Source organism: Chinchilla lanigera, unplaced genomic scaffold, assembly GCF_000276665.1.
Source record: "Chinchilla lanigera isolate Chin_1 unplaced genomic scaffold, ChiLan1.0 scaffold00004, whole genome shotgun sequence".
Classification (NCBI taxonomy): domain Eukaryota; kingdom Metazoa; phylum Chordata; class Mammalia; order Rodentia; family Chinchillidae; genus Chinchilla; species Chinchilla lanigera.
Window position 1 is genome coordinate 20,800,530 of NW_004955405.1, and position 23,602 is coordinate 20,824,131.

At 35.8% G+C, this 23,602-nt stretch overlaps 1 protein-coding gene across 10 annotated transcripts in view; it reads left to right on the forward strand.

Moving 5' to 3' along the window:
- The window catches only part of Mettl25 (methyltransferase like 25), an 82,435-nt gene extending 61,708 nt beyond the window's left edge, over nucleotides 1-20,727 (forward strand). For all 10 annotated transcript variants that reach the window (XM_013518026.1, XM_013518032.1, XM_013518027.1 and 7 more), the window contains 4 exons: nucleotides 7,246-7,339; nucleotides 18,262-18,336; nucleotides 18,891-18,962; nucleotides 20,485-20,727. In XM_013518026.1, the coding sequence (XP_013373480.1) occupies nucleotides 7,246-7,339; nucleotides 18,262-18,336; nucleotides 18,891-18,962; nucleotides 20,485-20,577 (334 nt within the window). In that variant the 3' untranslated portion in view covers nucleotides 20,578-20,727. The remainder of the gene's footprint in view (nucleotides 1-7,245; nucleotides 7,340-18,261; nucleotides 18,337-18,890; nucleotides 18,963-20,484) is intronic.
- Nucleotides 20,728-23,602: the final 2,875 nt, after the last annotated feature.

Consider the following 23,602-nt stretch of genomic DNA (forward strand, 5'->3'; position numbering starts at 1 on the left):
TATCACTTTTCACTATCACAGGGCCACCATTCTCGTGTAAGCTACCACCATCGCGTCACTAGGCTATTGTCATAACCTCTAAATTGGTCTCCCTCCTTCCACTTTCGCCCCTAAAGTCTGTTCCCTTCACGCAGTAATCAGGGATAACTTATTAATATTTTGAGCATATTTATTTTAAACGTATATTTAAGGACATTTTTATATTTATGAGGTCAGCTTCTCTTGATGTCATATAAGTCAAGGTACAATTTTTACTATGACCTGCAAAACCATACATGATCTGGCTCCTCATTTTTACCCTGACCTTTTCTGTTCCTCTTTGCTTTGTATGTCTTTACCAAATCCATTCATTCCTCTGAAGTTCCTTGAAAATGCCGGAAACACTTCCACCTTAGCACCTTTGCATATGATGTATTCTTTGCTCGGAATGCTCCTCCCCAGATACTCACTGGTAAGCTCACTCTCCTTCTGGTCTTTACTCAGAGTTATCATCTCACTGATGTACTCAACCCCCCCCTTAACATTTCCTGTGGTCTTTTCTCTACGGCCAGCTTTTCATTGTCTTAAGACTAGCTAGTGTTTTATATGTTACTACAGTTGTTTGTGTTCTTGATCATCTCTTGATTCAAATGATTAATGTTTTTGTTTTGTATTGTTTTGTTACCAATGGATGAGTCCAACTGGTCTGGCTACAGAATGTTTTAGAAAAGCTTTTGAAGGACCATAAATCAGTTTTTATTATTCTACATTGATGTTCTTCTAATTGTCTTAAAGAGCAGTGAGTCTGTAAGAATACTTTGAGAGAGAAAATTCCTTGGTGAAAGGAATGCCTCATGTAGAATCCTCTTTTAAGATTCCCAATGTGTGTTCTTATTTTGTTTTTTTTTTTTTTGGTTTTTCTCCGGTACCGGGAACCGAACTCACGACCTTGCGCTTGCCAGGCAGGTGCTTTGCTGCTGAGCTAAATCCCCAGCCCCTTGTGTGTTCTTATTTTGAAGTCATTGGTAAGAGAGAGCAGAGTCACCAGTAAGCACAGGAACTCTACTGTCTGCTTTCTAACCCCAGCCTGTGCTGCGTAATAACAGTATAGTCTGATGCGCATTATCTAACAACTTCTTCGCCTCTGCTTTCCGATCTTTAAATGGGGGTTAATAATAGTACCACTGCTAGAGGGATATTTTGAAGATTAAATTGGTATCTATGAAATCCTTATACCAAATTTGAACACACTTGAGTGATTATTTAAAAGATACCTACTTATCTTTATTGAAACCAGTGTTTTATTTGTTCATATAATTTTCCTTCTCCCAAACATTTGACAGTCTATAACACTAAGTTTTGTGGCGAATACTCTGAAAAACACAGAAAAAAAGCCATGTAATTTACTTTCACGCCTCCAAGGATCTCCTTTGGAATTTAAGTCATGATTTGACTGTCAAATCCAAAGGAAATGATAATAATAAAATAAAGTTCTTATGATTCTTTTATGGGTAGTCAACTATAAAACAGTATGGGAAAGACTGGGATTTTTTTAATGTTGGTATTTCCTGTTAGCTATAGTAAACCGAGGCATGCTTTAAATCTTGGGGATAGTGCAACACCCTTTCTCTTGGGTTACTATTCTTTGCATCCTTCACAGTCTTTTCTATCATATTCACTTAATGAGTCTTTTGTCCATAAGATTCTAAGTATTTTTTAAAGTGTTTTCTAAATTGTGCTATTTAATGCGTAAATATTTGTACATGTAGACAACATAAGCAGATGACAGGTTTTCATTTGAAATTATTAAATACAAAGAGTAAAACTTTATTAAAATGCATCTTGTTGAAGTGACTGTGATCACTTTTTTTTTTATTTTTTTGGCACCAGGAATTGAACTCATGACCTCAGGCTAGCCAGACAAGCGCTTATGCCACTGAGCTATATCCCCAGCCCAGGAGTCACTTTTATAAAGCCTTTAGTAAAGGAATTATTTTGTTTCTTTGATGCTTCAGAGACTCTTACACCTTGGAGTAAAGCAGCATAAAAACATTAGAGAAAGCTATGCCTTTCTTTTGTCTAGCTATAGCAGGGAAAGGGCTGTCTGTGTAAAGAGATGCACGGAGCAAAACCTAGACTCCAGACACCTTCTTAGACTGATGAGTTTTAGAAAAGTGAGATTAAGAAACTAGAGGGTCTGGACATTGATTTCTTTAAGCCAGTAACCAACGGTCTATCCTGTTGAAAGTCTTTGCAGACCTTTAACATGTACCCATATGAAGAATCCTGCTTTAAATCACTATAGGTAAACCTACTGCATTACCTAAGTGGACACTGTGTATTTATAGAAAGACTAAACAAAATTTCTTGTACAAGCAGTAGGTAAAACCAGAACAATTCCAGGGGCTTACTCAAAAAATAAAATACCAGGGCTGGGGATTTAGCTCAGCGGCAAAGCGCCTGCCTGGCAAGCGCAAGGTCATGAGTTCGGTTCCTGGTACCGGAGAAAAACCAAATAAATAAATAAATAAATAAATAAATAAAATACCAGTACACTGACATTACCAAAATAAATATTATCTAACCTATCTGTAGTACTTTACAGATTACTAAGATCCTCCACATGAATTATCTCCTTTATGTCTTATTTTACTCCGTGAAGTAAATGATACTTCCACTTCAGCTCTACTCTCCCAGTGAGAATACTGAGGCTCTAAGGAGTCACTTTATGCTAAATTTAGATCTCTCACTCCTGGTGTTTTTTGTTTTGTTTTTTTGTATTGGCTAGATTTGGTTGTTATTGGTAGTGGCGATGGTGGTATTATACACTTTTTAAAGACAGTTTGGTTAATTAAAATAAGAGCATTCCTGAAGCGTGTGTGAAAAAGTTCTTAGTGGGCAAAGAGACACTTTGGATTGTGTTTTGAATCTTTCTCTTACCCTATTCCTTTATTCGCTGCGCAGTCTACTTTGTGTTAGGCATTACCTCTTGGGATCTAGGTACATTCTTAGACCTTGCAGATAATGTCTCAAATAATCTGTAGACCCTACTGTCAAGGAACACATTCATTCAGTAAAGTGACAGAGACATACTGTCTAAAAGATTACTATCCATTAAATATTATTGGGTATAGTCTCTAGTTGTGACCATTTACGAGTAAAAGCCTCGAATTTATCTTTCTTTTGAAATAAACCAGACCTCCATGTGTAAGCAACATACTGTCTCACTAGTGTAAGAACCTGAAAGAGTGAATAAAAATTAGAAGGTATGATAGACATTGCGAAATGAAAAGAAAATGCTTAAAAGTAAAGAGCAACTGGGGTGAGGGAAAAGAGAAAAGAAAGAAGGGGAAATTATGTATGTATATATCTATATACAGGATAGCTAACATAGTTGTACTGCTGACTTCTATCACTTTACAGAAAGGAACAGTTAATGATTACTTACTTGATCAATCTTACATGTTTCTATTTGTTTCCCTGAGAAACCACTTTGAAGTGGTTTGAAGATATCAATACGTAATATAACAACCATTGTTAATTTCCTACCACTTTGTCTGTAACTTGGTATTGCTTGTTTTGTTCTTATGCTATTTTGTAAATGGATGTCTGTTTGTTAATGTGTTTTCCTTCTTTTTTTTAAAAATAAAATTTTAAAATTAAAAATAAAAAAATAAACATCATTGGGAACATACTTGGAAAATTAGAAGAGTGGTACCTTTACCCTTTCTCAGAAGGGCTTTAAACAATACTAGAACTAATTCAGCAACATGGTCTGCTGGCAACAGCCACCTTTTGTCCAGCATGGTGCCACACTTTCTGAGCCAAAAACCAGGGGATTCATGGTTTAATAATTCATAGAAAAAATCCATAATATAAAGAGACAACATAGAGAGGAACCATTCAGAGCAAAATTTTGCTCTTGAAAGTGTCTCATATTTCCTGTAACTCATTGCAGTAAATTACTTAATTGCATATTATTTTCCTATAAAATACAATATATATATATATTTTTATAATACAGTGGTACCTCAGTTCGTGAGTTTAATTTATTCCATGATTTTGGAAAAGATGGCTATATTTGTGTCTTTGTGGGCAAGGTGGCTGCGTCATGTTTGTCAGCCCATGTAGAGTTTGCAAACAAAAATCAAACCTTGCCAAATGCTTTTGTTTGTGAAGTCAGTTGTTCACCAACCAGAGAGTTCATGAACTGAGGTACCACAGCTTTCAACAACTATCAGGTGAATATTATTAGAGTCACATAAAAGCTCATAAAATTCAATTTATCCCTAGCATGACACTCATCTCACTTGATACCATATTATAGTAAATAGTTTTAGGATACAATACCAGAGTAAGGTTTGATCTGAAGTTTTTATTTGTTTGCTTGCTTCTTTCAGAGAGAGAGAGAGAGAGAGAGAGAATACTTTATTATCTTCAACCTTATGAGATAGGTTTAACTGTTCTGCCAGTGATCAGTGAGAAGCCAAATGTTTAATACGTGATAGACAAAGAATTGAAACCCAGTTTAGGCTTGAGTTCAAAATTTGTGCTACCCACTACACTATCATGCACATACAGCAACTCAGTAAATATTTTAAGTGAATGAACACACTATATAACATGAATACCATTTAGAAAGAATCAAAATATTTCTGACTAGCCATAACTTCTGATGTTTGACTAGTAAGTCTAGCAATAAAAACTTGGAAAGAACCAATTTCCTCTGGCCACATGTGTATTCCCTTATCCCCTCATATCATTTTTAGTTACTAGAATTGTTCAGCATATTATTGTTGTAATAAAGCACTAAGACTCCTTTTTCCTGAAGTATAACAGAAGAGTCAATATAGCTTTTCTGCAGCAATACAAGGAGTGATCAAAATACACAGTGAATGGTTGAATTTTAAAACTTTATTGCAGTCAAAGACACATTTCCACTAATCCCCCACAAAATACTCTCCCTCAATTTGAACACACTTATCCGTCATTCTTACTACTTTCTGAACCCTCTTTGTGTCTTTATGAGGTATGACCCAAAAAATGGTAAAATGTTGCACGTGGGTGCCACCTAAAGTGAAGTCACACTCATAAACACCTTGCAGTGTGTCCTCATTTACCTTATTTGCCAGATCTGCCACTGAGCAATTTCTGGCTCTTCCCTAAAGTCAAAATGACCATGAAAGGAAAATGTTTGGAATTGATTCAGGACATGGAGGTAGCCACAACAGCTCAACTAAAGATACAAGCGCAGCCTTCCAGAACTGCTTTACAAAGTGGCATAAACAGTAAATGTATTCAAAGTGAGCTGGAGTATTTGGGGGTCGATTAATGGCAATGTCTTTTATTGTGACATATTCTTTTAAATTTAAACTGTCTCTATTTTTGGTTCACACTCTGGTAGGTTATCATGGAACAATGCCTGCATCTATTTACTGTGGCACAGAGGTGATCATTATTCACTGCCACATAACATTGAGTATAAATCCTATTCATACTCTGCTGGATATAGCATTGACTACTAGCTAATATTCTAAATTCTGAAGCCAGACCTAGGCAGTTTACCTAACCCATCTGTACTTTATCTTTAAAATGGGATAGTAATGAAACCTAAGCACTTGTTGCTATTGTAAGGATTAAATAATTTAGGGCTGCAGAAGATTTAAGAAACACTGGCACATGATTACTGTGAAGTAAATATTATCTGATAACAACATATATTGTTTATTTTTTATATATTTATTCAGTAGTTGCTCTGAGTATTTTAAATTACATTTATTTATAGAGTTAAGCCTAGCTTTTCTTTAATAAATATTAAGTAATATTTATTTAATTAGATAATTCATGTATTGAGATGCTACTTTGTGTGAGTCATTGTACTACGGTCTGGGAATATATTCCTGAGCAACTGCTCTCTAACCACTTAGTTATCTCGGAAATACTTTTAAACTCCACAACTTTGTCAATAAACATTTTTAAGCATGCACATAAAATGAATAGGTGATATAATGTCTGTACTAGTGTGTAGATTTTATAGTAAACTCAAAAATTGAAATTAAAAAGGATAAAATAGATATACACATTCTAATATTTTCTGTTCATTTGGGTTTATTCACCTCCTTTGAGGAAACAAGTGGCACAAAATATAAAGGGAAAGAAAAATCAGAAAAACAAATAAAAAGTATGTAAAGGAAATGTATCAGAATCCCAGCTTCATCTGGAGTGTAAGAGGTTTCTCTAAGGAGCAACCTTGAAGACAGGGTCTGAGAGAAGGAATTTGGGGTCCCTAAGGCAAAAAGATGGAAAGTAGAATGCTCCAGGAATAGTGTTTATAGCTAAAAGTGTGGTGTGCTCAAGATGCGGAGAGAAGGCCAGTACTGCCGAGGAGGCAGTGTCATACAAGCGTGTTGGAGAAACTGAAGGAGAACGAGATCAAACATGGCTTATATACTGCATTAAGGTTTTACATGTGAAGGTCTGAATTAGGAAATAGTTGTGTTTATCAGGACATAGTGTAATAAGAAGTAGAAATGAGGCTAGTCATCTTAAAATGAGGCTGATGGAATATGTTTGAAATATATTTCAAAGGAAAAATTGATAGAATGTGATGTCTCATTAACCTTAAGGATTAATATTAATTCTTCCAAGAGTAAATGAGGTTTTTAATTCATTGTTTTGATAACTTGTGGGTGGTGATTTTTTCTAACCTTTAAACATGATGCTTAAACTGCAGCCAAACTTAGGAAATGTGATAGTCTAACATAGTACTATTTAAATTCAAGAGCATTTCAAGATACTTTCTTTAAACTGTAATGAAAATCTGTCAGGCATAAGTACCATCAAGTCAGACACAGCTCAGCATATGGTGCTGGATCTGGTGGCACCAAAGGAGTTGAACTGTTGCCGCTATTAGCAGGTGTTGTGGTGAAATGTGCATTGTAATGATAAGCCAGTAAACCTAAAAGGTATTTTGTAGCACAATGGAAACTGTTGAAAGCCATACTACAATACTATGTTTAAAACTTCTTCGTAGCATGTCTTTCTAATATTATCTTCCACGGCTGTGTGGTGTAAGAATTCTCAGATGTAGATCTTGAGTGCTTTATATCACTTTAAAATGGACACAAAGTATTACTACTTTTTGATCAATCTGGATTTCTTGCCTTATACTCACATGATATTTTTCAACAGTTCATGTTTGAATTTAAGTTTATCTGTAATTTAACTTGGAACACTAAAAAGAAAAAATTCACCTTTGTTTTGCAGCAATCAGCATGTTGGTAAAATTTATTCCAAATGCTCTTCCTTTCTGGATTATGTCAGAAAGTCTCTAAAGAAGCTTGGATTAGATGAGACCAAGGTCAGTATGATCATCAGTTATTTTCACAAAAGAATGAACTACTATGGGGTAATCAGTTGGAATAGTGCACAATAATCTGTCTTCTAATCAGCTCCATTCTGCTTATCTCTGTGTAAAAAAGTCTAAATTATGCTGAAATCAGACCTCTACTTTAACTGCAATTCATTTTTCCTGTCCTGTGGTTTGTTACTGTACACCTGCAGAGAGATTCCCCACATTAGATTGATTGAGCTAAAATGTACCAATTAACAGTTGAGTATAGTGGCACATGCCTGTAAACCCGAGCAGTTGGGAGGCAGAGGCAAGAGGATTGTCATGAGTTCAAGGCCAGCCTGAAAAAAATGTACCGGGATATAAGGAAAATACACAAAAGTCAACCCCTTGCTATATAGCAGCAGTTGAACTAGTGGAATTTGAAATTTAAAACACCGCAGAATTTGTATTAGCACCACACCTCAAAATGAAACATTTAGATTTGAAAGTAACAAAATATGTACAAAATCTATATAAAGAAAACTATAAAACAGTGTGGAATGAAATCAGGCAAAAAGCAAAAAAGTAGGGAGATATTCTGTGTTTGTGGATAGGAAGGTTTCTATTCCCAAAATGTCATTTCTTCCCAACTTGATATACAGAATCAATGCAATCTCAATCAAAATCTCCAGAAGTTTTTCAATGCAAACTGATTCTATAGTTTATATGGAAAGGCAAAAGACCCAGTTTATCTAACGCTGTATTCAAGGAGAAGAAAGTTGAAGGACCTATTCTGTGTGAGCTCAAGAGTTACTATGAAGGTAGAATGTTCAAGACAGTTTGATACTGGTGAGGTAGTAGGTAATAGATCAAGGAACAGAACTGAGAGCCTAGAAATAGATCCACACAAATATAGTCAAGTGATATTTCACAAAGAAGCAGCCAGTAGTAGAGCAAAGATGCGGTTTTCAAGGACTGCTGTTCAAACAATAGGACATCACACCAAAAATGAACTTAGACATGAACCTTACATCTCTCACAAACTTACTCAGAATGAATTGTAGACTTGGCTGTAACACAGAGAATTATAAATTTCTAGACAATAACCAAAGAGAAAATCTGTATGACTTTAGATGTAGAAATAACTCTTCATATGTAACACTGAAAATACAACCCATGAAGGAATAGTTGGTAAGCTGTATTTCATTAAAATTGAATTTTTCTGCTCTTTGCAAAACACTATCAAGAGAACAAGGAGACAAGTCACAGATAAAATACTTGTAAAAGATATCTGATAAAGGATTGAATTTAATGCACACAGAGAACTTTAAAATCAATAATAAGAAAGCAAACCATTTAAAAGCTGTTCAAAAAACCTTAATAAATACCTTCCCAGAGCTGGTGCAAATAACCATATGAAAACATGCTCATGGTCATATGTCATGTCATTAGGGAAATGCAATTAAAATAACAATGAGGTGTCACTGCACTCCAATACCCAGAACACTGACAATAATAAATTCTGGCAAAAATGTGGAACAACAGGAAATCTCATTCGTGCTAGTGGGAATGCAAAATCATTACAGCCATTCTGCAAGGATTTTGGTGGTTTCTTAGAAAACATACTCCTTTTATATATTCCAACAATTAGCTTTCTTTGGTATTTACCCAAAGGAATTGAAAATTACATACACACAATTACGTACACCTAAATGTTTATAGAAAATTTATTCATATTGCTAAAACTTGAATTGAGATGCCCTTCAGTAGGTGAAGAATAAATAAACTGTGCTACAACTGTGCAAGGAAATATTTTTCAGCATTACAAGAGGTGATCTATAAAACCTTGAGAAAGCATGGAGGGAACTGATACGTATATTACTAAGTGACAACAGCCAGTATGAAAAGGCTACGTACTGTCGGATTTGACTCTGGAAAAAGATCAGTGATAACCAAAAGGTGGAGGAGGAGTGGGTTTTAGGGCAGTGGAATTACTCAGTGTGATGCTATAATGGTGGATACATTTTTCCACACCCATGAGGTACATACTACCAAGCGTGAATTCCAGTGTAAACTTCAGTGATGAGGTATCAGTGTAGGTTCATCAGTTTTAAGAAATGCCACTCTGATAGAAGATACTGATAATTGGGAAGGTTATGCATATTTTGGGGCAGGGTACATGTGAATGCTTTGTGCTTTCAGCTCAGTTTTGCTGTGAATCCAAAACTATTTTTTAAAAAGAGTCTGTTTAGAAAAAACACTCACAGTAGATACTTCCATTATGCAAAATTAAATGATCTAGAATCTGAGAAAAAGACAATTTTTCCCAGTTCAGAGAGCTGCCAAGTGATAGAGCTGGAAGTTAAATATAAGCAGTAAATGTAGGGCAGAGCCTTAAGTACCACTTGTAAAATTAAAAGCAAGAGGAGTAATATAGGTAAATATCACCATGTAAAAGGAGTCTTAAAAGAAAACTTTTATTAGGTAATAAGGGCAATAATAGTGCCCCACTGATTTCTTTTCATAAAAAAAATCACTGCTGAAGTGCATTTGACAAAACATGTTGAGTAAGATGGGGTGGATAAGGGGGCAGGGCACCAAAGCTAGAAGGCATTGGAGGAGGAAGGAACCAAGGAGCATGCTAAGGTGTGAAAGAAGACAAGCTGGAGGAAAGTGGGTAGATTAGTATATGTTAGGGAACGGGTTCTTCATTTTAAGCAAGAGCTATTGAAATATCTTTCAGGACAAAGTAATTAGAAGTGGGAAAAGTTATTGAAACTGAGCTTATATTTCCAATACAGTATCAATATTTTATTCCTACATAATGAAATATCAGTGCTAAAATGAAAATTTTGTCCACAAGCACAATATAAAGAAGTTTATGGATAATTATATTTCAAAAAGAGATTTTCACCTGAAATGCTAAACACTAGAAAGTGTCTATACCACTTAAATTTTAAAACACTATAAAAAGATCTTTAAATTTATAATCATTTTAACAAGTATTTATATATAATTGGGTGTGTGGTGAATATATCAATATGTTTATAATCTTTTAAAATATCTCTTCATATTCAAACGGTGCATGCAAGTGACTTATCTAGAAAATCTCCTACAATCCTGTGGATAAGTTCTCAGCCACAAGAAATCATAATTAACGTGAAAAAAATCAAAAGCTCCAGACAGATCATCATTCCAGAGAACAGAGGTGCATGTGCTGGATATATGAGTGATTCCTACACAGAACATCAATATATTAATGCATGAGTTCTGCAGTCATTTGTGAGCACATTGGAAATTTCTCTTAGAGCCTACTTTCTCTGACTCAGCACCATTGGCATTTGCATAATTCCTGTGATGAAGGGCTGTCTCAAGGGCTGTGGGACATAGAGCAGCATTGCTGACCTCTGCTCACTGGATGTCAACGGTAGTATCACAAGCAACAGTTAAATTTAAAGACACTTTCTCCAAACATTGACAAGATTGCCCCAAGCATTTGTCATCTTAGTGATTCCATTTTCAGTCATCTAATGTTTCCATTATAAACCCCATGTTTTTTAAAAGCACTATTTTACAGGTATACCAGAAAGCATGGGGACGGGGAGGGGATATAAGCAGTTCTTATATTATGTTATTCTTATGTTTGGGAAACTTTCTATTCAAACTGATCTCCTCCTTGCTCTCTCATTTTGGGTAACTTTAACCACCAAGAGTGATACTTTTTTCAGCCATCATCTAGATCTATTTAATAAGCATGTTTAGATTCCACAGTATTTAAGTCTAACTCTGCATCACCAAAAACAATAAATTGTGGCAAACATCAACTACCTGGTAGAAAATGACACAATTTCCTTGTTTTTTAAGACTGATTGTGTACAAATATATTAGCTGACGGACTGTTAGTTTGATGTCTTCGTTATTGTGAATAATGTAACGAACATGGGAGGGAGTGCTGATGTCTTTACAAGGAAATTATTTCATAGCCTTTCACAGTTACCCAGAAGGAAGATTGCAGAGTCTTGGTTCTTACTGATTAAACCCCAATCGCCAGCTGGCCTCTGACTTTTATCTCTTTATCACTTTACAGTATGACTTTAAATCCCATAAGACTGACACTTGAATAATCTATAGTATCTCATGAATGTCCCATTATTTTCTGGTCCTGCTCAGTAAGTGAAAAACTCTATAAACCCTGCACCAGCCTCATATCTCTGTGTGATAGGAGTTAAGAGAGATGGGAAAACTCATCTGGATGGTTGGAGAGTAGCCCTATTAGTCAAGCCCAGATTTATTGTATTTCTTTCAATCTCATCTTTTTCCCCCTTCGCCCCTAATAAAAACATCAGTCCCTCTATGCATGAAGGTAAGCTGTTTGGATTCACTACTTGGAGCGCAGGACAAGGCCCCACAGCCTCAGCGACTTCCAGGGGATACTGTATATGGAATTTGGGCCCAGCACAGACCTACTGAGTTAAAATCTACAGTTTACCACACTTCAGGTGATTTATGGCACTCAAGTTTGCAAAGGACAGATCATTACTAGCCAGATCTCTTTTCTTCATTCCTTCAAATGAGGAATTCATTTGTCTTTGTCCAACTCTCCACTTGTATATGTTCATCAAGAACTACAAATTGAGATTCTTCTCAGGAAGTTAGGTGATAGGGATACAAAGTTCCCTTCCTTCAAGAACTAATCTTCTAGGTAGGAAGCAGGGAATGCCTGTGATTCTGCTTCCTGTCAAAAGCCAAGTTGGAAACCTCAATATTTAAGCGTTTTTCCTTTAGGTACAGTGAGCATATGTCCTAGCTTATCCCAGAGAGACCTGCTTTCTATCTGTTGTACTTTCCTAATGATGAATAACACTTCTTTATTCTTAAGTTTCTCAGTTTGGCTGACACATTGTATGGTCTACCTAATTTGAAAGGGCATTGTTATCCATACCATTTATAGGTGTCTAAACTTCATTCCTGTATCATATCACATATATATCAAGTTGCACCATTAAAGAATTTTATTCCCCTTTTACACCCTTCTACCTATAATACTTCATCCCAGTAGAGATGCATTGTCAGAATTATTAAATAGTTTACTTAATCAAGATTTTTAAAAGGGAAGAATTTGCTACTTTGTCACTCAACTGAGACAACTGGGAGGTTTTCCAGGAATGCATAGAGTTATAAAATGATTAGAATCTGTGAGCTTCACAAGAACACAAAAGACACACATAGCGTGGTCTCATACGAGTGTAATTTGTTAACTGGAAGCAGAATTGAAAAGAACCTTGTCACTGAGTTATTGTTATTTTCTGAGCAATGCGTGTTTTTTAATCCTTCAACAGTGAAGTGATGCAGCTGCTAAACAACTTGTTTCACTCTTCGTTCTAGATAGTTTTTCCCTCACGATTTTGGCTAATTCCTAGGTTGTTTATTGATGAGTGAGCTCTGTGCATCACTAAACCTTAATTGCATATGAGTTTCAGCCATGTTCCACCCAGTTAATAAAGAGCATCTAGCTGACTCATTCGACCTCTTTTAGATACCTGTATGGTGCTGTTCCTGGTCCACACCATGTCGCCAGCTAGGGCCCCACATAGAGTTACGTGTTTGCTTCTCACAGGACACCGACCTGAAGGCACAAATGAAAAGTAAAATCCCCGCCTGTGTTCCTCTTAAGACAAGTGAATTGGCCCAGACTGCATCCAGCCAAAAGAAAGTTGTTTTTTGTTTTGGGGATTTTTTTGTCTTTTTCTGGTTTTCAAAGGGACACCATGTGAACTAACAACTGTCGTATCATAAGCCACTAAAACTCAATAGAGGGAGGTAAGGAAAGTAGGAATGTATGCCTTTAGGAAGATCTATGCTAACTTACCTCCTGTGACCCTTTCCCCAAACACTGATTGGGCAAGGGTATATTAAAACAGGGTTTAGAGTGTGCAAATATTTGGAGTCTTCACTTACATAGTATGGGATGTTTCTGGACATTTCACTATGACATTATTAAGAAGTTTATGTTACCTGGGTTCTGCTATGCATAGATTTCTGTTCCCTTTTTCATGATAGAATGATATCCTCCAAAGAATATTCAATTTATTTATTTTTTGTCTTAGCTACTAGGAAAGTCAAAATTAAATTTATGCTCAATTCTGGCTGATTCTAGCAGCTTCCCCCTAAGTTACTTTGGTGTCCTGCTCTTCTCCCTTCACACTTCAGAATATTTTTGTCTTTAATGGCCTTACTGTGGACATACTTTATGCCTCATGTTACAAGCCACCTCAAATTCTTCTTCAAAATAAGCATATGATTAATAAAATCTTCTATAACTTATAATTGTATAGATTTGGAGCAGTTGTTAGAAAAAATGAGATAACAATTATACTTCTTTCAAATTGTAATTAAAAAATGCCGAAATACTATGCAAAACCTAGTTAAGCCTAATGACATTTTATGCCAAATGCACAGAAGATAAAAGGTTCCTATTAAGCAATAGAGATGACTCACATAATATATCTAATCTATATAAGAATAGCCACGTGGCCTGTTAAAGATATCTTTATTCTCTCAATTAACCATAGAGAAGCATTAGGTATACCGTTGTCTCTGTGGTAACCAGTACTCTTAGGGAGTAGCTAATTATCATTAAATGAGTAAGAATAAATAAAGGAAAAATGCATTATACCTTTTTATTTAATTTTTATTTAATGGAGGAAAATAAGAGCATCTTATCTGATTAATACTGGTGTTAATATAGAAATAATTCATTTAAATGTCATTAGATTATTTGAAGTATTGACTTACACAAAATTTATAAATGACAATTCAAGTGAAATATCTAATAATTATATGATGTATCAGTACTCAAGTTTAGAATGAATATGAGCTGAATGTAACATTTTATGTAAATTTTTCTACTGAAATAGTAGCAGTTTCTAATTTTATCTTCATTAACTAGTCATTAAACAGGTATCCAATGGAATAGGTCAGAACTTCATACATTTTCTTTTCTTTCTTTTTTTCATTTTTTAAGAAAACCTCTATCTTACTACCATAAGCTTAGGAGGAATAGTTACATAATTACATTACTTCTAAAAGTAATACACATATGACTTACCTTTGCTCTGTGTTTTTCAGAAGATAATGACAGTAATTTTTTGAGTAACAGCATGGATAATTTCCTCAGGCAACCTAAGTACATCAGGGCGAGATCAGCCTTTTGTCACTGGCTTTGTGTTTACTTGCTCTCTTGGCAGGATCTGCGGATGAGCCTGACTTCCATGTCCACCTACCTTAGTAGCTGAGTGCGTTCCATCCTAATCAAGGCTATGGTAGTAGCTCCCAACCCCCTGTCTAGTAATGAGAACTAAGTCATACACTGATCCTGTGCATCTGGGGATGAAGGTTAAACAACTGTCTCTCTTCTGCACTTGTCCAACCTACTCACTCTCCATGAAGTTGCAATGTGACCTACCCCTGCCTGTCTGGAGGATTTTATATAGCTCTGTTTTTAAAAACGAATGAGTGAATGAGTAAATAAATAAATAAATGAAGGAGAGGAGGCAAATCTTCCATGGACAAGAATGCCAAGTAATTCTTGTGGATATTATACTCTCAAGGAGATGGAATATAACTTCCCCTTAAGTGTGAGCTGTGCATAGCAACTCTCTTCCAAAAGAGAGTCTGGGAAGCAGAGACCAGAAGCACTTGTGTGAAGAGACCTGACAAACACTGCCTTAGCTGGGTAGTCAGGGTCTACATCAACAGTGATAAATCACGGGGATCTTGTGCACCCTTGCTGTGATGTGAGGACCATGGCACTGTGCTCCTGTGTTCTTCCTCTCTGTAACTACAGCCCTAATCTGTTGATAAGGAAAGAAAAATCTAGTGGAGGAGCACTTGAAATGAAGACACCATTTCACTGAATTTAACACCAGTTAAATCCTCCACAAATGCTAGTGGAGGAGCATTCTTTAAACAGCTAATCGGTACTCCTCAACACTGTCAAAAGTCATCACATACAAGGCAAATCTATGAAACTGTCAAAACCAAAAGGACGTCCGGAAGGGAATTCTAGAACTGAAAAAAAAGGTACTAGGCAAAAAATTCAGGAAACCCAATTAGAGTGTGGACTTTAGTTAATAATGATAAATTGGGCTGGGGATTTGGCTCAGTGGTAGAGTACTTGCCTAGCATCCATGAGGTCCTGGGTTCAATCCCCAGCACTGCAAAATCATCATCTTCATCATCATCATCATTTTAAAACCAACAGTGGTTTAGTAACTGACAAAAATACCATATTTCCAAATGGAAACATGGGTATTGAGTACATAGAATTATCTATACTATCTTGATAATTTCTTTAAATCTAAGACTGAACCAAAACAAGTTAATATTTTAAAAAACAGTGTGAAGAAAAACTCAATGTTTATTGAACCTTTGCTTTGTGCCATGTACACTATCTCATTGAATGCCTTATAAAATAAGTGATACTGTTCTTGTGTTTTAGGTGAGAATCAGACATAAGTGTATGTTATTGCCTACAGCTAGGAAGTTAGGGAAGAAGATTCTAGTCCAGGCATCTAACTGCAGCCTGTGCTTCTTCTGTCACACTGTGTAACTTGACAGACATTGTGCACAAGAAGAATGCTTGTTTGGCACTGTTCCAAAACTATCAGCCATCAGACAAACAAGTCTAATAAGAAAGATAAGGAAAAGAGTCATGTTTGCCAACAGACAAAATAAATGTCCTCTAAAGCAGACTGAGAGAAATTTGACATAAAGGCAAATAAAATTCAAGAAATGAGTTTTAATGAAGAGTTGATGAGAAAAATTTATATTCAGAACTGACTCTTGCAATTGTGGCAGACAGGATGAATTTGGTCAAGTGTATGAAATGTGGGTAATAAACACATTTTTTATAACACGTAGGCTATACTATAGTCAAAACAACTGTCAACAAAGTATAAGGGAGTGTAGACTAAACGCCTGTGTATAATTGCTCACTTACCATTTCCCGCTGTCTTTAGGATTGGATATCTGTATGACCCGAACCCATAGCCACTAAGTTAGGGCCCTGCTGTACAACTCATACTGGCTCCTTTTTCTAGAATCATAAAGACTGGTGTTAAATTCAGTGAAATGGTGTCTTCATTTCAAGTTTTTCATATAATCTGATGAGAGGGACTTTTTGGTATTTGATTTAAAAAGTTGGTTAAAGCATGGAATCAAATCATATAAACATTGAATTTCTCTCCCAAAAACATGAATATACTTCATTTGCAAAGTTTTTGCTATAAGAATAATCCATTGTGTTTTGTTTTGATTTGCTTTTTGCACGAAGTCTTCCATACGGGCATCCACCTTGACCTTTTTCATTGTGCATACCTGTGATGCGTAATCTGTCATGCCCAGCTCAGGCCATTTAAAGTAAAGAACAGTCTCTTGTCAAGTGGAAGAATGAAGAGCGTGCTCTCACCTTTTCTCTCCTCATCACTCAAGTGTAACAAATAGAATGTGAGACAGGAACACAAACTCCTGCTTCTATAAATCCCAATGACATTTTAAACGTCAAACTTCGTGTCATGTAAAGTCCAGTGCAGGGACTATGAAAGAGGAACACAAAAAGGCCAAGAGGAACCCTCTGGAGGAGTTCGGTCTCAGACACAGCTGATGGAAAGTGGTTCTCCAGAGGGCATCCCTGCGGAGTACAATCCTGCGTTCCTAATTTGGAACAAAGGCAACTGATGGCCTTAACAGTTTTTCCTAGGATGGTGCAAAGGAGCAGCTCCACGGAATTACATTGAAAAACAGTGTTTGTGGGAAGCGGGGTGGTAAAGATCGAGAGTCCCAACTTGTCCTTTGACAGCAGATCTTGGGGGAGTAGAGAGGAAAGTCCAAATTCAGACACACAGTTTTGTGAGATGAGAATTCTTGCTGCCTCGAAGTGCAGCCTGGGATTCTGCTGAAAGAGCCGGTCCAGCAGTTGCTCATTTAACTCACAGCTCGATAAAATTGGTTGAAGGATGAGAGATGGGTCATGTGCTCGAGCTCTGTGAGGGATAGGAGATCTTTTCTGGGAGGCTGCACATGAAATTGGATGAGACAAAGCCTTATCTTCCACCTCACCCTTTCCTGCTTTTTAGATTCAAAAGATGTTTAGGGTACTGCAACAACAATTTTATACACTCCGTCATTTGCTTGGACAAGTAATTTGGTAGCAGTTTCTTCGAGTGACTTTGCTTCTTAAGCCCCTCACAAAGGCATTCGGAAACAACTTACCCTTCTAGAAACAACTTACACGTTAGCATTTTTATTTCATTGGCTATGCAATATTTATTTATACTGTTACAGTAATAGAACTGTAATCATAAAGTTCAGCTAGTGCAGAAACTTGTACCTGAACTAGAAATGAGCCTCTTTCATATGAGGGTTCCGCACAATACAGGTATCTCTTTTACAGAAGAAACAAAATAATGTTCATTGATGCATTTGTTAATTGGATGTTAGAGAAAATTATTTTAAATATAAACATATGCCATTATTTTGTTCCTGTTGCCTTTGAATGTCTCTAAGATATGATTTAGATAGTGTTTCATATTCTAGTTTTATTCAAAAAAAGCTTTATTCAATGCTTGTTTGTTCCACAAGAATAGTAATAAGTAAGGGTAAATATTTCATTAGTAAGCATTGAAATTAAACAATATTTCAAAGATATTAGTGATGTTATTCATCGTATAGTATTGTATAGTATACAACTATGTTTATGTTCCTACAGAAAACTTTCCAAGAATTTAGCTATGTGGATTTGTTCGCTGAATATCCTAAGAGAGCATTTTAAACACCTGAGGTTCTAAATTGGTATCATATTTGTTTTTCTTTAGGGTACATATGATAAGGAAAAATTTTAACTATTTTTGACTGTTGACAAGTTTATTGTTATTGTTTTTATTTTGAAGCTGCCAGAAAACACTATACTGGACTACTATGAGAAGTATAAGCCTAGAAGGAATGAGCTGGAAGCTTTTAATATGGTAAATCTTAGACTTAAACATATTAAATTGGATATGTTGCTAGAATACCATTCCGTTAAATTTTATTGGGAGTGAACCAATCCATGCTGTTTTTCTCTTTCTATAGAAAAACCATTTTGGAACTTTTCCTATTTCAGAACTAAATTAGGTGTCAGTAATGTAATAAAGAGAACACATGGTAGATTTCTCTTAAAATGTATTATAAATGCACAGAAAGAAGTTTGAGTCCTTTGAACACATATTGGTCTCAGTGCAGTTACTTCACAAGCATTCCTTTTAATGGATTTCATTCTTACTACCCTTTTAAAAGCTTTCTATCACTTATGATTGCTTATTGGATTCTACCTCAAAGTCACTGAAAGGACATTCTTTTCTTATTATTAAAGGAAAACTTTTGATCTCTGCACTATTCATTTTCCAAAGATGTACTGTGGGTAGATTTGTACAGTGGGTAGATTTGTTGTATGTAAACTTCTGTAGTATTTTCTTAATCGTATAAGTGTTAAGGAAATAAGTTATTCTTTAAGGACCACTATCTTTTCTTATTCTTTCAGTTAAAAGTTGTTTTGGCTCCTTGTGTAGAGACATTGATTCTTCTGGATCGACTTTGCTACCTGAAAGAGCAGGTAAATTGTATGATTTTTAAATGAATAATAAATATCTTTATCAACTATAGTAATGTTAGTGCAGTCATATCTAGGATAAATTCACATTAAACTATCAAGATAACTTTTCTCAGGATATGTTTATAGTCTAAATATTCATTCCCTCTCACTAATATATAAATATGTGTGCAACAGAGATCTTTAGGAAAACTGCTATATAATAAAATGTACCTTTTCTAATTGATGGTAATTACTACACATAGGCAGTGAACACAAGCCACCATATGTGACATATTAGAGGCAAAATTAATAAAGGCCAGGTATAAAAGGCACTGTAAATAAAAATGAATAAAAGGCATTGTATACACATCTCATTTTGTAAAATTTTACCTTTTAATACACTTTTAGAGTTCTGGATGTACACAATTTGCAATATAGAAATGTCTTTCTGATCAGTGAGAATTATTTCTGCTGTTTTACAATCTTATTTGTTTCATATATGTTAAATAATAGAATACAGTCTTTTGAATTACCTTTAGAGAAAATGTATTTTTTCACATTGTACTGGGCTGTGGTGAAAATAAAGCATTGTGAAGTCCTTAAATTAAACCCATTTGGAGACTCAGCCTGATGTTTCCACTGTAAACCCTTTTTTAAACAATTTTATCATGTAGGAAACTTTGCTTTTTACTTATCCACAGACTTCTTGGGACAAATGGATTTAAATAAATATGACTTAATTGTAATTTGTAATATTATGGAGAAAGGCAAGTTTTTAAAGTGTATAAATAATAATATAGGTTCCTAAGTGTCCAAGTCGCCAGAAAGGTTTGATTCCCAAATTGCTAGTGACAAAATCAGTAGTTACTTTAGGGGAGACTCAGATTCCTTCTCAAAAAGATTTCTGTTGACCTAAGCACACTAGTTAGGCAAAACAGTATGCACGAATATTTATAGATCTTTGTGATATAATAGGAGGCATAGAACTACTAATTTTTCAGATTTAAATACCTATTTTTGCTAGAAATGTAAAATACAGAAAAGTATAAAAAACTAGAATAACTATAATCCCATCTTTCAGTACTATTAAAATATCTGATCTATTTCCTAATGATACTATCATATATTTGAATTTTCCATGTATATGTGTATGCAGTTTATACTTTACGACTGGAATGAACTTATAAATGCTGTTTTGTATGTAATTGAGGGTGTGTGGAATTTTCCCATCTCATTACTTGTACTGCACAAAGTGAATAATGTTTCATTATAAGATTAATTAGTACCCCTTTGATATTGGCCGTGTTCAGTTTTTCATAATCACAGCAGAGAATACCGCCCCGTAACTCAAATCTCTGTGTTCTTGTTTGCTTTCTCAGCATAAATTCTTAAAGGTACAATTGTAATTTTGTTCACAAAAGAATAGAATTCTTTATATAGTGTGTTTTTAAGTAGTTTTTCTATGATGGCATGTGATCTGACTCATCTGTCCTTTTTGTCTTCAACCAATGGTTGCCCTTCTGAATCGCTTATCAATTTGCAGGAAGATATTGCATGGTCTGCGCTTGTGAAGTTGTTTGATCCTGTGAAGTCTCCCAGATGTTACGCTATTATCGCTCTGAAGAAGCAGCAGTGATTTCAGTTAAAGCAGATTAAAGTTGTATCTGTTGACGGGACTTGTTACTAAAACTGCTTTTCTAAACATTTATGTCCTTTTATGTAAAAATTTTAATAATTGCTGTGTATTTTAAGTAAACAAAATAAAGCCAAACAACAGAGATCATAATTTATTTTTCTATTGTCAAAGCATTCATTATTATATTAGGAACTTGTAGCTGGGCATGGTGGCATACACCTGCAATCCCAGCACTCGGGGGGCTGAAGCAAGGGGTTTGCCCTGCGTTCAAGACAAGCCTGGACTATATAGCACGACCCTGTCTCAATAAATAGGTAAATAAATAATAAATAAATAAATAAAATAGGAACTTGTGAAAATACAAATGAGTTGATTTACATTCTTGAGTTAGTATCTCAATAAGACAGTGTGATGAGTCTTTATTCTTGTCCAGTATTTGAGACCCTTTAAACTTGCTACATGTCACATTTTGACTTCTATATAAAAAAATGAAAGTTGCAAGTTTAGATGTAGTTAAATGCTGAGCATCATTTGCATTTTCTTCCACATTTGGGAAGAGTTTTCATGCTACCGTGAAGGTAAACCCCACATTTAAAGGAAGAACTACTATGAGCCAGGCCAGTTACAAAACGTGCCTAATGGGGGCTGGGGATATAGCTCAGCGGCAAAAGCGCCTGCCTGGCAAGCGCAAGGTCGTGAGTTCAGTTCCCAGTACCAGAGAAAAAAACCAAAAAAAAAAAAAGAAAAACGTGCCTAATGTAAAGCATATTTCACACTATATTTTAATCTAAGTTACGTGAAGGAATATTCTGTTCCTTTAAAGGAATGTGCAACTTATGAGTGATTGGTCACTAAGGCTTCTTGGGGCTGCGTCTCTTACTACAAAAAACTGATGAGTTGGCACTTAATGAAATTACCTTGTGCTCTGTAGAAAGGCAATCTGAGTAAAGCAAGATTGAATGGAAGGAGGCCAGCACTTTGCCCAGTGTGCAACAATTCATGTGATTAGCAGGAAGCTTGAGGTGGTTAATGTATGCAGAGAATGGACAGGCGAGGTCAGGGTTCTTTGATGCTCAGCTGTAAAGCCTAAGAAACTCCAGAAGAAAGAGTAGCAGCATCCTGGAGCTTTTCTGTCTCTCTCTCTCTAGACGAGAATGATTGTTCTGATTTTGGTTATAATAATTGTTTGCAGCCATTATATATGTGAATGATGACATACTATGTATAGCTAGCATAGTGTTGGGAAAATAGGCCATTTTTAATCTTTGTGTTCTGTAACATTTTAAACATCTAGTAAGTAGAAAGTAGATTTTAAAGAATCCCTGTATGCTTCGCACAGACTTAACAGTTATCAACATTTTCCCAATGTGAAAATGTTGTGTTTCATCTGCATACGTGAATTAGCACACACACACAGCACCCAAACCTACTTGCAAATTTCAAAGCAAATCAGGCATTACTTATCATAAACATTTCAGTATGTGTTACTAACAGTTAACAAATTTTTCTTTAATATCTATAGTTCTCCATTCCATACCTGTGATTGGCTCAAAAAGTCTTCTATATCAGTGTGTAACAATTAAATGTATGCTATTATTATTTGTCATTGTCCTTGAGCAAAAACACTTCATAATGTTAGGTGTTTTCCACTGTATCACATTGGAGGACACATCATGTTTGTTGTCCCATGTTTGGTGATACTAAGATGGATCAGCAGCTTGCAGTTTTTGTGAGCCTAGTGTATCCAGTGTGAAGTTCACCATCAGCTTTTCTCTTAATGGTTTTGGCAGGCAGGTGCAGCAATTGAAAACAGTAAGAATGAAAAAAACACAAGTTGATTTGACATACTCTTACTGGTTGGCTAAGAATCCTCAGTTTCAACCTAACCACGTGTTTCATTATTGTGTGCTAAATTTGCCTTTCTGTTTCAGCATACTGTTCTTTTATGTCCTCATATTGTTTTTATATGAGTAGCTATCCAGGAAGGAACAGAAAACCTTGCCAGCCTGCTTTGGTTCCTTTTAGCTAGGTAAAATTGTGAGAACTTTCTGCATACCCAAATATTTATGTAGCATTCATTTCTCATTATATAAAGAAAAAAATATGTGTGGAAAACACTGTTTAGCATAGGGAAAAAATTGCAACTTTTCATTACCTAAGGAACTTCATAGTAACTACTCTGTATGTTAAAAGCATATCAGGAATTATATTTATTAATGATTTCTGTCCTGTCTATTCATGTTACTTTTAATATGTTCATGTGTGACTCAGCATTGATTAACAAAAGATCATCTGTATGATCACACTGAGATAGAATGTTTAAGCAACACTGCTGCTCTGCACACGTGAATCCCTGTTGCAGGACCTGCAGACTTCCATCTCATAAAAATTGTCCTTTCACAACGAGTTAGCAGTTTAAAGAATATGGTGCAAAGATATGAGCACAGGCTTTACCGGTTACTTTCTGGGTGAACTAAAGCCAAGTCCTTAATGTATCCGAGCCTCACTTGTAAAATGGGGTATCATTGTAATCAAAAGTGTTCAGAGTCACAAGAATATCAAACTATGGTGCTTCGTCGATTCACGAACTTAATGCATTCCATGATTCAGGTACATCTATGCATGCATTTCGGTTGCAACCACGTAGTGGAATGATTTCTGTGACCAGAATCCTGGAAAGAATTAAGTCCGTGAAGCAAGGTACCTCTTGCTTCCTTGGGGATTCCTTGAGATTCCTTGGGGGGCCTGCTGCAAGTTCTGGTTCACCAGAGGGCGCTCCCATGGCAACTGTGAGCAGAACTTCAGGGTGAGGGCTGCCTCGGTGAGCCGCAAGGGGAACGCTGGTGGAACCATGGGAGCTGATCCCTCTCTCTGATCTTAGCACTACAGAGCCTCCAGCGACGAGCACCGACCCAGGCATGCTGCTGTCGTGCAGTTTCAGTGTGTCAGAGCCTTAGTGTGGGCTTCCTGCCTCCTTGGGGCCTGACCTCTGCCCACTGTGTGCAGACAACAGGACATAAAATCA